This window comes from Perissodus microlepis, chromosome 8, assembly GCF_051167445.1.
Source record: "Perissodus microlepis isolate ML-2025 ecotype Zambia chromosome 8, ASM5116744v1, whole genome shotgun sequence".
In the NCBI taxonomy this organism is placed as follows: Eukaryota; Metazoa; Chordata; class Actinopteri; order Cichliformes; family Cichlidae; genus Perissodus; species Perissodus microlepis.
Genome location: NC_140468.1, coordinates 600797 through 617500, shown reverse-complemented (window position 1 = coordinate 617500; position 16704 = coordinate 600797). Strand labels below are relative to the sequence as shown.

Genomic DNA, 16704 nt, shown 5'->3' with positions numbered 1-16704 from the left:
CTGAAGAGTGACAGAAAACCAAACCGTGGGTTCCTCACCTTCCATCACAAACACCAGCGAGCCCACGTCACCCTCTTTAATGATGCACGAGTCCTTCCCATAATCCACCGGGTACATGCAGTCCACGATCTCCTGAATCTGAGACAGCTCCAGGTTCTTCATGAAGTCATTGTCCAAGATGGCCTCCTTTATCAGCTCCTTCGATCTGAGAGGAGGAGAGAGGACAACAGGTCAGTAAGTAAGTCCTTATTCTACTTTCATGAGTATACCTTTATCCTACACACTTCCTCATTATCTGGGGAAATGTATCTGTGCCGCTGTGTTTAGAGGATAAGAGCAAACACCTGTGCATCTCAAAGTCGGTATCACCTGCATGCACACCTCTCTGGACGGGATAGACGTCTCAATCTTTATGTGCAAAATAAACTCACTTATGACTCATCTGATGATTATCTGATTCAAAAGTTGCTTTAAAAACCAGTGGCGCTGTCACTTGGTGTTCGCTCGCTCAAACACAGTGGTGTTTCTGCTATCTGCTTAGCAATTTAATTAAAAACTGTTAGATACATTCTTTTTTCATATTACAATCTTCACGTGCTTATCGGAAGCACACTTTCTGTGTACTCACTACCTAATTTATAGCCAAAGTATTCACTCACTGTGTCTTTACAGTTTCGCTAGCTTAGCTTAGCTCGTAGCCGACTCGTTAGCACCATGGCTACTTCACCTGTCCCTCCTGCACTTTCCTGCTCATTGTGTCAGATGTTACTCCTCGGCCTCCTTTAGCATTAATGATACTTGTAACAAATGTAGCATATTTGCAGCTCTGGTGGCCAAGATTACTGAATTGGAGACTCGGCTTCGCACCCTTCATTCACCCGTAGCTAGCCAGGCCCCTGTAGCTGGTGCAGCCGAAGATAGCGTAGGCCCCGCTAGCTGTTCCCCGGCAGACCCCAAGCAGCTGGGGAAAGAGGGCGGCTGGGTGACGGTGAGGAGGAAGCATAGTCCTAAACAGAAGCCCCAGGTACACCACCAACCCGTTCATGTGTCTAACCGTTTTTCCCCTCTCGGCGACACACTCACCCGCCGGGGTCAAACTCTGGTAATTGGTGTTTCTGTTCTCAGACATGTGAAGCTAGAGACACCGGCAACCACAGTCAATTGTCTTCCAGGGGCCAGAGCAGGCGACATTGAAGGAAATTTAAAACTGCTGGCTAAGGGTAAACGTAAATTCAGTAAAATCATAATTCACATCGGCAGTAATGACACCCGGTTACGCCAATCGGAGGTCACTAAAATCAATATTGAATCGGTGTGTAACTTTGCCAAAACAATGTGGGACTCTGTAGTTTTCTCTGGTCCCCTCCCCAATCAGACCAGGAGTGACATGTTTAGCCGCATGTTCTCCTTAAATTGCTGGCTGTCTGAGTGGTGTCCCAGAAACGATGTGGGCTTCATAGATAATTGGCAAACCTTCTGGAGGAAACCTGGTCTTGTTAGGAGAGACGGCATCCATCCCACTTTGGATGGAGCAGCTCTCATTTCTAGAAATATGGACAAATTTATTAAACCCACCAAAATATGAGTATCCAGAGTTGGGACCAGGAAGCAGAGTTGCAGTCTTACACGCCTCTCTGCAGCTTCTCTCCTCCTGTTACCCCTCCCCCCCAAAAAAAACCCCATCTCCATAGAGACTGTGTCAGCTCCCAAACAGACAAAAAACAAACCAGCAACAAACAACTTAAACAATCACAAAGAAAGAACAGTACAGTATCCACATCTGAACCAAAGAGTAAAACAGTGAAATGTGGATTATTAAATATCAGGTCTCTCTCCTCCAAGTCTCTGTTAGTACATGACTTAATAATTGATCAACAAATCGATTTACTCTGCCTTACAGAAACCTGGTTGCAGCAGGATGATTATGTTAGTTTAAATGAATCAACACCCCCGTATTCAGGCCCCTCTTCTGTGGAACCAGCTTCCAGTTTGGATTCAGGAGACAGACAGCTTTTGCTAAAGCATATAGTTAGGGCTGGACCAGGTGACCCTGGATCCTCACACCGAACGCGATAGATGCGAGCGAAAACACCCCAGACGCCCCTAATTTGACACGTGCACATTCGCACCTCGTTGCGTGTCCAACACAAATCAATCGCGCCTCAAAGTTGCATATTTTGACACGCGTGAACCGGAAATGTGGGAGGAAGTTGTGCCTGACCGGTATCTTTGCTAGATGGCAGCTGTCGAGCTAGCGCTTGAAGAAGAAGTCTCCCTTCTCTATTTACTGTGGAGAGCAGAGCAGCGGCGTTAAGGACGTCCTCGCCGTACCTGGGTCCATCAGGTCCTGCAGAGGCGAGAGCAGTTTGGTGAGTTTCACCATTTGCTCCAGGAGCTGCGCCTGGACGACGGCCGATTTCAGCGATATCACCGTCTTTCACTCGGCCAGTTTGAGGACCTGCTGTCCCGCGTCGGTCCCAGAATCGCCCGCCCAGACACCAATTACAGGCGCTCAATCCCACCTGCAGAGCACCTGTCTGTCTGCCTGAGGTTAGTAAAAGTGTTTAATACGGTAGTCCTTCATTGATACCTGTGCTAATATATGCTAAACTATCCGTTTATACACTGCTAACATGGATGTGCTATGCTATCAATGAATGCCGTTGGTGTTTGCTGATATCAAACTGGTACGAGGACCACTGTGGGTTAATCTTTGTAGTGATACTCACTCCTTTTTATTTAGACCTGGTTTAATTCTGGGATAGTTGAATATTTGTATATAATCACCACAGACTGTTTTATATTATATCTAATATACATTATGTAATTATCCTTATAATTACAAAATGTTTTATGTAAGATTATGTGATTTAAATCTGACATCACAGAAGTGTTTTGGAATTGGAATAATGTATTTTGTAACTGCAGTACACATAATACTAATTTTGAACAATTTTGTCCAGGTTCCTTGCCACCGGGGACTCCTTTAGGACCATCGCATTCAGTTTTCGAGTTGGTGTGTCCACGGTGAGCCAGATCATCCCCCAGGTAGCGACGGCCATCTGGGACTGTCTAGTGGACGACTTCATGGCTGTGCCTTCAACTGCAGACTGGCGGTCCATCGCAGAGGGATTCCAGGAGCGCTGGAACTTCCCTCTCTGCTGTGGAGCTCTGGATGGGAAGCACGTCCAGACGAAGGCACCCCCCAACTCAGGATCCATGTTCCACAGCTACAAGGGAACTTTCTCCATTGTTCTCCTTGCGGTTGTGGATGCAAGGTATCGCTTCCGCATTAGTGATGTTGGGGGGTACGGGAGGACCAGCGACGGTGGTATTCTGGCCAACTCCACCTTTGGTCAGGCTCTTCGGGCTGGGACTCTCCATCTGCCTCCTGACCAGCCTCTACCTGGTGGAGAACACCGTGGAGCCCAGGCCCATGCCTTTGTGGCTGATGAAGCGTTCCCGCTGTGGCGTGAGCTCATGAGGCCTTTCCCTGGATGCCTCCTCCCTTTAGAGAAGAGGATCTTTAACTATCGCCTTTCCAGGGCCAGGATGATAGTGGAGGGTGCCTTCGGTGTCCTCTCCTCACAGTGGAGGTTGTATCGGCGCTCCATGGAGCTCCGTCCTGAAATTGCGGAGAAGTGTGTGAAGGCAACGTGTGTTCTCCACAATTTTCTGCGCTGTTTGGACGAGAGAGGGGCACCTGCTGTGAGGGGTGTGGCACCTGCTGTGGTGGAGCCGTTGTAAGGCCTGGGACGTATGGCAGCAAACAACTCCTCCAGAGAGGCTGTCCTGGTGAGGGAGAAGTTCATGGCCCACTTCTCGGCGGAGGGAGCTGTGTCTTGGCAACCAAAGGAGTAGCCTGTTTGAAGTCCGAGTGACTTCCCCACAACGGCTCTTTTAAGAGCCACCCACAAACCTCTAAAGAGTGTTCCTGTCTTTTTAAATTTTTCTTAATAAATGGAGCTCTACTCCAAAATAAACTAACCTCTCTTTACTCTCTTAAATAACTTGTCTTCACTATGTTCCTATATACAGTGTGATGCAAAAGTTTGGGCAACCTTATTAACAGTCATTATTTTCCTGTATGAATCGCTGTTACAGTAAAAAATGTCACTTGCATATATCATATAGGAGACACACACATTGATATACACTAAATATTCATTTCATTTCTCTTTTTTTGTGTTGCCAATTTATGCACCTGCTTGATTTTGTTTAAACAGTTATTGCACACTTTTCTGTAAATCCAGTGAACTTCATTTCACTTCTCAAATATCACCGTGTGTGTCTCCTGTATGATGTATTTAACTGACAATTTTTATTGTAACAACCAACGATTTGTACAGGAAAATAATGACTTTTCACAATGTTGCCCAAACTGTTGCATCCCACTGTATTAGTATGTTTTGTTATTAGTATAATATGAAATAAATTCTACTTGTGTCAGTCGGGTGCCAACATTTGCTGTGTAGTAGAACTGAGACATGAGTCATTACAAATGTTTATTGGAAAAAATATATAAATTCACTAACAAAAACATTAAACATAAATATATGAAATTTATCTATTTACAGAGAGACAGGAATAAAAAGGACCCAGCTTGGAGCGGAAGAGCCTCAGGGAGAAGGAGGAGAAAAATAACAACATTGTTTCTGGCCTGGAGAGCTGCTGCCTCATCAGAAAACTACTGATCGCTCGGGTCCAATGTTTCCAAATTTAACACAGCTGTGCTGTTTTCAAAAACTAATTTATAAATTTGAAATTTCACGAATTCTCGTGTCTGAGGCAGGCATGCGCTCCAGAGCAGGAACAAGGCTGAGGAGGAAATGCTCCATTGGAGACTGGCGTGGCCACTTCAGGGACTCCAGGATGGCCAGCTCCACCGCCGATAGACCATCCTGGGACCATCCTGAGCTGTCCTCCTCTGTGGGCCTGTAAAACAGCACAAAACAACACAAAGTAATGAGAAGGCTGCTACTAGATTTTCATTTTCAAAATTGAAAAAAAAAAAAGGATATAATCAGATTGGTTGTAGATATTTAGTAAAGGTGATCACAAGGGAATCCCACCGACTAAAAAGGTATCAGTGCTGCTGTACATACCTGTGGGTGCAGCAGCAGGAGCTGAGGGACTGGGGAGCCAGGAGAAGCAACAGGGGATGCTCTGCTGCAGAATCAGTTGACTCTATCAAGACAGTATTAAATGTTAACAGGTTGCGAACAATAATAAGTTCGCTAGTTAAGTATATACAGTGGTCCTTCATTTATTGCAGCACATGAACAGTAGTCGCAATTCTCACAAGTTGATTCTCAAAGTGCAAACCTTTGTCGATTTTAAAACGTAAAAGTATTAATATGCCGCGCTTTTTCTCTGTCTGCGGCGCCACTTTCGTGCGCCTTTTTCCCTCCCGGTGCAGGTGTGTATTTCCGAATGAGGGTCATAGTTATGAGTGTTTTTGTGCTGTTTTTTTCTATTGGACGTGATGGTTATCAAAACCAAACAAGTTTGGCAAATGCAGGAGACACGACACGGAGGAGATTTGTCAATCAGGCTGCAGAATGCAATGCTGTACGGTGCAATAAAAAATCTGCGAAAAAGCGAAGCAGTGACGGATGAACAGCGGGACCACTGTGTGCTGTTTATTAATAAACAAAATATATTCCTATATGACAACATGCATAAATTAACTGCCTACATTAACTCATTGTAAACATACCTTCTGACTGACACTCCCCTGCTGCCTCTCCGGGCTGTCCCTGGTCCTCGGGGGGAGAAGTTCTCCACGGTCCGCACCATATTGCCGCTTGTCTCCCGCGGGGTGAGGAAGGGGTCCAGAAACCCCATGACCGCGAAGAACTTCCATCTCTTCCCCGATCCTGCTGCAGACCCACTCCTCTTCTCCTTCTCTGTCCTCTTCTCCTTATTATATGTGTCCCTGAGGCTCTTCCACTTTCTCCTGCAGATGTCCTCTGAATAAACACATTATCTTGTTAGCGGAAAGGTATTTGTACATCAGTGGGAAAATAGTGGGACAGTAGGCGGGCTAGGTCCTTTTTATTCCTGTCTCGGCAGAAGTAGCAGCTGGCATCATGCAGCTCTGGATGATTAGCCACAGCACTGATGAGCTTTTCCTCCATACTGAATGAAGAATGAAGGGCTTTGGCTGGATCTGCCCCTTTGACCAAGGTCAGAGCCACGTCACCAGGCTCCTGATTGGTTGTGGCGGCGCGAATTGACGCTGGAGTTCAGATTTTTCCAACTCGAGTGGTAGACGCGAAACACGCGTATGCACAAAATGCAACACAAAAACTGACGCGCGTGGTTTTATTCGCGCGCCAGACGCGCTGCTGTGACGCGCTACTGTGACGCGCTGCTGTGACGCGCTGCTGTGACGCACGTTTCTTGCGTTTTCGCGTTTTCGCGTCGCAAATCTGCTTCCGAATTTTCGCGGGACCCGCAATTGCGTGTCATCGCGCTTCTACATTGACTTTACATGTAAACCTGACGCTCTGGCCGCGTTCGGTGTGAACACACCGTAAGTTATGCTGCAATAGACGCAGGCTGCTGGGGGATTCCCATGATGCACTGGGTGTTTCTTCCTCACTCACTATGTGTTAACAGACCTCTCTGCACTGAATCATATCTGTTATTAACCTCTGTCTCTCTTCCACAGCATGTCTTTATCCTGTCTTCCTTCTCTCACCCCAACCAATCACAGCAGATGGCCCCGCCCCTCCCTGAGCCTGGTTCTGCTGGAGGTTTCTTCCTGTTAAAAGGGAGTTTTTCCTTCCCACTGTCGCCAAAGTGCTTGCTCATAGGGGGTCATATGATTGTTGGGTTTTTCCTCTGTATGTATTATTGTAGGGTCTACTGTGCAATATAAAGCACCTTGAGGCGACTTTTGTTGTGATTTGGCGCTATATAAATAAAATTGAATTGAATTGAGCTAAAACTCTTCATATGTATTTTTCTTTTGTCTAATCATGAGTGAAAAACTCAGTCGTTAAACCCGAGTTGAACAGAAAGTCATCACAGCGGAGCAGCTGAAACCAAAAAACAAGCCTGACATTTGTTTCCTACAATGACCTCTTTACATAAAATATCATCTGCAAAGCAGTTACTACATTAGTGAAACATCTCCTGTGGTGGTTTGAGGGCAGCGGCTGCAGAATGAGCTGATTCCCATGTTTCTCTCAGAAGCTGCGAGGAGTTGTGATGAGGATTGTACCTGCAGTGATCAGAAACACATCAAACCAGCAATTCTGCCCTCAGGTGAACATCTGCTGAGCACTGAACAAACCCCACCTGCTCTCTGTGACAGATTCAGCAGAAGACCTCTAAAGTTTATATTTGCCTTCCTTTGAAAGCTTATTTTAGTGCTCTGCTTTGATTGTGAAAGTGTCTGAAACGCCACAGATCTGTCTGAGCTGCAGCTCCTCTGCCAGTCTGATCACAGCATACGGACGCTGACTGAAGCAGCTGATGAAAAGGTTTCACAGTCTTTGGCTTCACAAAGACTCTCGTGTTTAAAACCGAAGCCCATTCACAGCTGATGTGTTGTTTGCAAAAACCCAGACGACAAACTGCTGTTCAGCAGCCGTAACTTTAAATCAAGTGTTTAAAGCCACACGTTACTGTCTGAATAGAACAAATAACATCTGCATTAAAAAGACTGCTATGAAAAAAGCAAAGGTAGAACAAAAAGTAAAGCCAGCTTTAAAAAGTACCAATAGCATGAAAATTCAATTTTAGTAAGTAAGCAATAAGAAGTTGATATTAAACTGTGAAACTGCAGCATGCATGCAAAAGAAGACTAATATTTAGCAGTCATCCTGACGACAGTGATGAACTGATGGAAGCTCAGACTCACCAAACCATGCGGGAAATAATGAAATGAATCCTCTCCCATGACTTTGGCCCTGCTGCAAACACTGGTCTGTAAAAGCTGATTAATCATTCTGATCCCAAACATGAGCTCACAGCTTTTATTCATAATGTTTCCAACAGCAGCAGGGTCCATATGAGAGACCCCAAGTACTATATGGAAAAACTGCAATTCAGTCTCAAAAGTAATTGCACAAACTAACAGCTGCTACTGTGGATCTCTGCCTTCAGAACTGAAAAGACGTCTCTTGATTGCAGACCTTCAAAGTGATACACCTGCCCCCTCCAGGTGCTCCTGACCTTTTTAGATGTTATAAAGTTTAGTTTGACTACAGTTGGTTTGACCACTCCTGAAGTTTTCTCTCTCTCCAATTGGTTTATGTTCATTTTTCATTCAAATGATGGCCTCACCTTCAGACTTCCTGTGCATGTTTCAACATCAAAAGCATGTGTGTGTGTTATCTGGCTTCATGGACAGATAGAGCTGGGTGTCATCTGCATAGCAGTGTAAATGTATGCTATGTCTTCTAATGATGCTGCCTAAGGGAAGCATGTATAATGTAAACAGAATTGGTCCTAGCACTGAACCCTGTGGAACTCCATAATTAACCTCAGTGTGTGAAGAGGACTCTCCATTTACATGCACAAACTGGAGTCTATTAGATAGATATGATACAAACCACTGCAGCACAGTACCTGTAATACCTACAGCATGTTCTAATCGCTGTAATAGGATATTATGGTCGACAGCATTGAACGCTGCACTGAGCCATTCCTCTGCAGATGAGAGAGAGATAGGTTGATCATATTCATGAAACACTGTTAAGTGTTCAGTTTCTATGCCATATGTTAAAACAAGATCTAGAGTGTGATTAAAGTGGTGGGTGGGTTCTTTTACATTTTGAGAGAAGCCAATTGAGTCTAATAACAGATTAAATGCCATGTTGAGGCTGTCATTTTTAGCATCTACATGGATGTTAAAATCACCCACAATAATTATTTTATCTGAGCTCAGAACTAAATCAGATAAAAAGTCTCAGAAATCAGACAGAAACTCTGGTTTTGATTGCTGCCACATCCCCTCCTCAGCCTGTGCTTTTCTGGTAATTAGAATGACTCGTTGATTCATTTAAACTAACATAATCATCCTGCTGCAACCAGGTTTCTGTAATTCAATTTTTGATCAATTATTAGTTTATGTACTAAAAGGGACTTAGAAGAGACTTTGAATGCATCTCAATACAATTCATGAAAAAAGATAAAATAACTAAAAATAATTAACAGACATATAAAAGCAGATTGCAGTGAGGAAACCATCAAAATTAAAAATAAATGTACATTTTAAAGATAATTTATGAATCAGGATTTATAGATAACTGCGCACTTCCTGTTTAGTTTGCTCTGGTCCCTGTTTACCAAACAGATCCATTTTCATTAAGACAAATAAATCCCAGATTAAATGTGAATTAAGATTGTCTCTTCCAATGTAAGTGAAGCTAATTCTCAACTATCAAATCATAATTACAGGTTTTCCAAGCAGCTGGTGCCACACATGAACTCTGCTGTCAGATACGGTGTATTCGTTAGGAGAGGAGCTCCATCCTCCTTCACAGTGCCGTCACAAAGAAAACCCAACGCTGAGAGGAATGAATCAGCCCAAAGAGACAGAGGGAGGGAGAGCATATTAAAGCAAAGCCAAAGGTTTCCTTCCTGTCAAAGCTCATTTAAAGTGAAACAAACTGAAAGAGACAGACAGTGGAAAAAGATGGAAAACAGGAGAAAAACCAACACTCCCAGCTGTCAGCCGGCTCACAGCTCAGGCTCCCACAAGCTCAGAAAAAGGCTGCTGATGTGTAAACTGCTGCGAGCTGAAAACACCTGCAGCTCACTCAGACTGATGTAACAGCATCCAAACCCTCATAAGATCTGTTGGGGAAGTAATTCAGTTTAATTTGTGAAGCTCATTTATAACTAGAAAAAGTTGCATTTCCTGCAAAAATGCAGTGTGAGTGCCGTGTAGTGGAATCTGAAAACAGCAGAAGAAGGACAACTATCTGCTGAAAACACTGTGTACAAGCTGAACTGTTTGCTGAAAACTGCTTTATTTGAAAGACTACACTGAAGAGTGTCAAGAAAGCAGGGAGAGTGCAAGGAGGGAAGATGTGCAGCAAATGTCACATGTAGGATTCGAACCTTTGCCACCGGATCTCACGGCGCTGAAAACAGGTGAATCAGCAAAATCTGTGCTGAAAAGAGGTATAGAAGCTGAAGTTTGTGCTGAAAACAGCTGAAGAAGCTGGAATTTGTGCTGAAAAGTAGTGAAAGACTGAAAAATTCTGCTAAAAAGAGGTGAAAAAGCTGAAATTTGTGTTGTAAAAGGGTTTAAACAGTCGAAGTGTTAACTGAAGAAAATGTTGCAAGCACTGGTGATCACACTGATAATGTGGTCCTATTCAGTAAAATGGGCCAAAAAATGGCATAAAACGCTTAATATCTCAAAAAGTATAAAAGTTATCATCACCAAAAGATATAGCTGGCATTAGCAGAAGGAGCAGAACAGTTTAAAGTTTCAATGGTGAAAAGCAGCTGAAACTGAGGGAGGAGTTAACCAGCAAAGGTCGCAGCAACTAGAATAAGGTAGAAGAATAAAGAACTAGAAAAAGATGCATTTCCTGCGAAAATGCAGTGTGAATGCCGTGTAGTGGAATCTGCTGAAATCAGCTGAAAAGCAGAATTATCTGCTGAAAAGAGGTGAAGAAACTAGAATTTGTGCTGAAAAGTAGTGAAAACTGAAAGTTTTGCTAAAAAGAGGTGAAAAAGCTGAAATTTGTGTGAAAAAGAGTTTAAACAGTTGAAGTGTTAACTGAAGAAAATGTTGCCATAAGCGGGATTCGAACCCGGGCCTCCTGCTCTGAGAACGGCTGCTCATCTCACTGAGCTAAAACATGGCTTGGAAACTATTCTGGTGTCAAAATGTCAAAGAGGATAATGTCCAGTTGTCAGCAGTGAGAACAGTCAGCTGAATGAATGTTAAAGAGAGCAGCATTTTAATTCACAGTGCTTAATTCAAGGCAATGATTTACTGGATGTTAGAGGGTTTGGAGGAAGATTTAACGTGGCACAAGCTGAGGATGATGATAACTTAAAAAGCAGAACTGTTTCAGAAGAGTCTTCAGTAGCTTCACTTCCTCTTACTTTATGCTCTGAACTCAAATTGTGGCATCCCACAGGGCTCCGTGTGAGGACCTCTGACTTTGCTTTTCTCACAGTTGCTGGTTTGTGCATGAATTAAAGGTAAATGTCATTTTATATGCAGATGATTGATGCTAAACCCTGCCCTGCTCACTGCTTCTATGTGACTCTAATGGACCAACATTTCCAATATGAACTTCATGTTTCATTCAGTCAGACCTCAAACCAGTGACTGAGACCAGGGAGAACTTCATTGAGCTCAGATCAGATTTTTCCTCGTAGACTTCTATACAATGAGACGGGAGCTGCACCCTGCTCAACATCAGAGAGAACACAGGCTAAAGGAGCTTGGCATCACTTTCAGCCATGGAAGATATGCCACTCTTTTATGAGCAAACCGTTTCGCTTGTATGGATGAAAACACACATTTTATAGATGATACATGCATCAGAGAAATGACTGAAAATCAAATGAAGAAAGTCAAATCAAAAACAGGTTTCTCAGAACTGAAGCTGTCATAAAATCTAGTGGATGTTTGAGGAACTGCAGGTGTAGAATCTACAATTTCACCTCAGCTGTTTGAGATTTATGCGGCAGCTCGGTCAAAATCAAATTCAGTGCAGGAAGCCAACATTTCCGAGACTGTAAAACATTCATGTATGCAAGATAACTGTATTACAGAGGAAATAATACACCTGAAGGTCTACTTAACGTTAGATTGACAGTTTTATTTTGTCCAGGCAGTCAAACGAGCACAGAGAGGATCCATTAGCTGGGTTTTATTTTGGTGAATCTGCAAAGGAAGAAATATGAGTGGCCAGCTGCTGCATGCAAATTGGACTCAGGAGGAAAGCAATGAAAGAGCGCTGTGAGTGGATGGAGGGGGTGATGAAGCAGACATTATTACTGCATGAGTCGGAGTGAGGAGGAAAATAAAAGGAAAAGCAGAACAATAGACGAGATAGGAACCAAACTACTGTTTACATAAAAGGCAAAAAGAATTAAAGAACAAAAATTAATCAGCAGGATGTGAGGAAATGTATTTCAAAGAAAAAAAAAAGAAATACTTCATTGAACACAGACAATAAACACAGAGCCGAGCAAACGAAAGAGGTGCCAGAGGGGGCGAAAGCATCACAGGAAGAGTCGGGAGGAAACACGGAGACTTTCATATCCTGATGGAGATCCGTCTGAGGAAAGGGAAGCATGACGCTCCACGCGACACCCACTGATGCAGCACGGAGATACCAGGCTACAGCAGGTGCATGACTGCAGGCCTCAGCATCCCCGAGGAAAGAAAAACTCATCTGTAACTGTGGAAACAACAAGGCTGAAGCATCTTCATGGCAACTAAAACCCAAAAAAGTTTAATTTGGAGCGAAAAATCAGAGAGGCTGAGACGGTCTGAGCGTGTGCAGAGAAGGGAGAGTGGATGATGAAGATGGAGCTGCAGACAGGAGGAGAGGAGGAAGACCTCAAAGGAGGTTCATGGATGTGAGAGGAGGATAAGGAGAACATGCAGAGGGCTAGGAGGATGTTGGGATAGGAAGAGCTGCAGCAGATGATCAGCTCTGGAGATCCCTAAAGGGGGTGGCTGGAAGAAGAAGAAGAAGAAGAAGAAGAAGAATAGAAAGGGCAGAATAAAGAAGTTTTATCAGAAAACATACCAAACACAAAGAGCGAGCGAGGGTGAGTAAAGCCCAAGGACACACGCAGACTCAAACACACCAGCTAACAAAGCTGGTTTTCTTTGTGTTAGCTGTGTTAGCTGGCTAGCACAGGCTTCCTGCTGCAGGCTCTGAGCATGCTCACATAAAAGGATGCGTCATGTGACCCTACACACAACATCAAATGAGCATGTGACAGTGAAATGCAGCACTGCGCTGCATGCAAGTCCTGCACAAGGAGATCATCTGGAAACACAAACAGCAGCAGTACTGAGTGCAAATCTGCACATTATGACATGAGAGCACCGATTGGCTGACTGGGAACAGGTAACACACAGGTGACTCTAAAGAGGCGATCACTACGACGATTACGTGAGGAGGAAGCGAAACTGAGAGTGAGGAAATGACCTGAAATACAAGCCCAGAGAAGGATCAGGGCGCTGAGGAGCGCAGGAAGTACAAAGAAAGAACACCACAAAGGAGCCTTCTTTCAAAATAAAACCGGAAGTAAACTGAAAGAAGGACCAAACTCAGAGAGTGCTCACAGAGCCTGAGATGAGATGCAGAGAGGAAAGAAAACTGAGAAGACCTGAGGACTGCAGCAATAATCTTATAATCATTATTCACAAACACAAAGGACGAGAAAACGAAACATCACATCAGGAAACGCAGGTGACACAAAAACATCCAACTGTCAGCAGAAACGTGTGGAGCAGGAAGAAAAGAGCCGCGAATGAAAACGACCTCATCAAACACAGCAACGAGGAACAAACAGGACGAGCCTGCCTGACACACACAACTTTCAAAATAAAAGTCCAGTGTCAGCAGCAGATCTGTGACAGGCGAGTCTCAGCTCATCATTAACTCGTCTGCCTCTGGAGCCTTGCTGCAGACAGCAGGAGAGCTGGTGGGCGCTCGCAGCCCACACACACTCTCCACCGTAATACTGCTCTACAACAACACACAGAGACAAACACTCAGGCAGGCGCTGACAGCGAGAGGTGGTGGGATGTAAATGAAACCCTGTCAGGTGTGTGTGTGTGTGTGTGTGTGTGTGTGTTATCATAGCAAAATGCAGTGCTGCAAACACCAACTTTAGTGGGAACCACCCACAACCTGTAAATAAAGACGGCAGCAGCTTCCAGGTCTGAAAAGTGGAACTGATGCCAAAGTGCAGCTTCTCTCAAACAGCCAGCAGGGGGCGACACCATCTGATCCTTATATATGTATACGTACAGAAAAGTAAGCCACATCTCGCACAAGCAGTGTGAGAGCGAAGTGCTCTAATAGGGTGATATGGTACTACAAGGTCATTAAGATAAGATGGGGCCTGATTATTTAAGACCTTGTATGTGAGGAGCAGGATTTTGAATTCTGGATTTAACAGGAAGCCAAAACAGGAGAAATCTGCTCTCTCTTTCTAGTCCCTGTCAGGACTCTTGCTGCAGCATTTTGGATTAGCTGAAGGCTTTTCAGTGAGTTTTTAGGACTTCCTGAAAAGATAATGTGATGTTTCCATTTGATGTTGCACAAAGGGAAGAAAGCAGTCCTGCATATTTGTTTATGACCTTTGTAACCAATCATAAAGGTCCAAAAGTAAAACTGGGCAGCAGCTCCGAGTAAAACCTTGTTTCAAGAAAAAGCTTCACTCAGAGTTAAAAGTAGAACAAACGTGACTCCCAGCACAAAGTGAGTGAGTGCAGGAAACTGTCAGGAGCAAACACTGAGTCATTACAGGTACAAATGTCTACACTCACACAGGAAGTGCGGCATCAGGTGGTTCTCTGGCGGAAAGCTGAGCCGACACACACACGTGTGAGCGGCAGAGGCGCGTCGGGGAGCCGAAGGTTACTGCAGTGTGACGTGTCCTGGAAACTGAAGAACTGAGGCTGAGCATCTGATTACTCACAGCGCCTTCAAACGCTGCTGCTGGTCGGACCATCTTTGATTCAGAAAATCCATCTGCTTCCACTTCCTGCACACCAGAACCGGCAGACTTTACAGCCAACCATTCAACTCAGTTATGTTTCCAATAAGATTTTATTGAGCTTATGAATATAATAGTTCTGTGTATGTTACTTAAACACAGCATTTAAATCTATTTAGCTGAACCATCAGTGGCTGCAGTCAGAGACATCCTGGTCACACACGAGCAGATAAACTAAACTAGCAGGTTGGATTCCCGAACCGCGTCGAGTGTTTGGTGTTGGAGGCCTCTGAGGTGGAGCGGCCTGCCTGCACGAGGCTGACGAGGCCCTGCAGCGCTGCAGGCGCCAAAAAAACTCTGAGTCCAAACTGGTCGTCTACGCGCTGCCCACCGTTAACAGGAGAAAACAGCCAATCGTCACTCATCACACGTGTGTCCACGACAACATAAAGACTAACACGTGCAAACGAATCATGTGATGTGAGAGCCGTCGACGTGTTTCGGGGCAACTTCATCCGTGGAAGGAAAAGCCAGTGAACACACTGCATCACTTATGAATGCTTCATGCTTCCTCACTGCTGAAGAGGCAAATGTGGAAAATGACAAAGGAAAGATCAGAGAGGAGAATGAATCTGCACGCCGTCCTCTGCTTCCACCTGTGCAGGTGAAGCGACCCGTGCTGCCGGGACGCCGGCGCCACTCGTCTGCTGGCTTTTAATCAGACCTTCACTGAAGCAGCAGAGATGAAGACGCGGCCGCACATTCATGCTGTGCATCCTGGTCCCAGACAACAATGACAACAACATGAGCTAACGTGTGGCGGCTTCATGCAGGAAGCATCATTCAAAATAACAACATGCACCTAGCTCATGTCAGACCGCAAAATTAAAAGTCCACAGAAGTATGGCCCAAAACAGCCGCCCACACTTCGTGCATGACCTGGTCCTGTTTGGAATCTCCCTTCACACTGACCTGCTCACATCTTTGTGTTTTTACTGATTCTTATTAAATTCTGCTTTTTAAAAAAAGCTACAGCGACGACTCGCTCTGTGCCAGTCTGTGACAGCTGCAGGAGCTCTCTGTTTCCCAGATTAGCCCCAACTTATTTCCAAAATACAGAATGATGAAAATACAGAATGATGCCTGACTTCATAAAAAATAGTTTTATTTAAACACCTAAGTTGTGATCTAGCAGTAAAATCTGTCTGGAGCTCAGTGGTAGAGCAGGTCACGTGCTAATCGGAGGGTTGGTGGTGCTGTGAAGCACCAGCAGCGCCATATTAAAAAACCCTCATGAACGCACGCAGAGACTTTGTACCTGGATTTATTTCTAAATATGAAACCCATGCAGAGCAGTGAAGTCCAGGTCTTACTAAAGCTGTGAGTCTAACACCAGGACACGCAGCCGGAGGAAAGAGCCTGAAGGGTCTGATATCCTGGATCAGCCCCTGTACAGGCTTCAGGAGCTGCTCTCACTTTTCTCCTCGAAGAAACCACGACACGGCGCTCTGACCGCGCAGCGTCACAGCTGCTGTGTGGCTGATACGTCACCTTAGACATGACGGACCTGAAGCTGTGGTGTTACCCACAAACTGTCTAAGCTTCCAGCTTTAATCACACCCAACGAAGCTGCAGCCTTCAGTCTGTAAAACAACTAACTGTTGTTGCACCTTCAGCCCATCAGTCACGAGAACAGAGTTAAATCTGATTGGTCCTCAGGACGTCTGCGTGGCTGATGAACAGCTGCTCATAATTCAGATGTGAGCCAGGTGTTTGCAGCTGGAGCGTTTAGCAAAAACTCAATTAATCTATTATGGATGTTTGCGTTCCTCGCTCAAGAATCGCAGCAGACATGAACCTCAGCTCCCAACAGCATAATGACATCAAACGACTGGAAATGACCCTTTATGTGTCTGAGGATAAAGGTGCAGCTGTCTGTCTCATCACATCAGCTCTACTCATGTCATTGACTACAATAAAGAAAACTCTACCAGTCCTGCAGCGCTGCCCTCATTCAGAGCCACAGATCTG

At 44.7% G+C, this 16704-nt stretch overlaps 2 protein-coding genes across 3 annotated transcripts in view; both read right to left on the bottom strand.

Annotated features, from left to right (window-relative positions):
- prkg1b (protein kinase cGMP-dependent 1b) overlaps positions 1 to 16704 on the bottom strand; it is a 70537-nt gene that overhangs the window by 51880 nt on the left and 1953 nt on the right. The window contains exons 1-2 of one of the 2 annotated variants that reach the window (XM_084936913.1): positions 14504 to 16703; positions 39 to 205 (exon numbers count right to left, since the gene is read on the bottom strand). In XM_084936913.1, the coding sequence (XP_084793039.1) occupies positions 39 to 205; positions 14504 to 14688 (352 nt within the window). In that variant the 5' untranslated portion in view covers positions 14689 to 16703. Of the gene's footprint in view, positions 1 to 38; positions 206 to 14503; position 16704 lie in introns of those variants that run through there. The other variant, XM_084936912.1, reaches the window with a different exon arrangement.
- LOC146380967 (uncharacterized) lies at positions 4489 to 14492 on the bottom strand. The gene is made up of 3 exons (XM_084936917.1): positions 5720 to 14492; positions 5106 to 5187; positions 4489 to 4935 (listed from the first exon to the last, which is right to left on the bottom strand). The coding sequence occupies exons 1-3, from the start codon at positions 5864 to 5866 to the stop codon at positions 4859 to 4861; spliced, it is 306 nt and encodes a 101-aa protein (XP_084793043.1). The 5' UTR covers positions 5867 to 14492; the 3' UTR covers positions 4489 to 4858.

What these genes read in the sequence shown, in the direction of transcription:
- LOC146380967 (XM_084936917.1), bottom strand. Translation starts at nt 5,866, where the DNA reads ATGGAAGTTCTTCGCGGTCATGGGGTTTCTGGACCCCTTCCTCACCCC. An exon ending in AGGGGAGTGTCAGTCAGAAG is followed by an intron (nt 5,188 to 5,719) that starts GTATGTTTACAA and finishes CTGTCTTGATAG; the next exon opens with AGTCAACTGATTCTGCAGCA. An exon ending in TCCTGCTGCTGCACCCACAG is followed by an intron (nt 4,936 to 5,105) that starts GTATGTACAGCA and finishes GCTGTTTTACAG; the next exon opens with GCCCACAGAGGAGGACAGCT.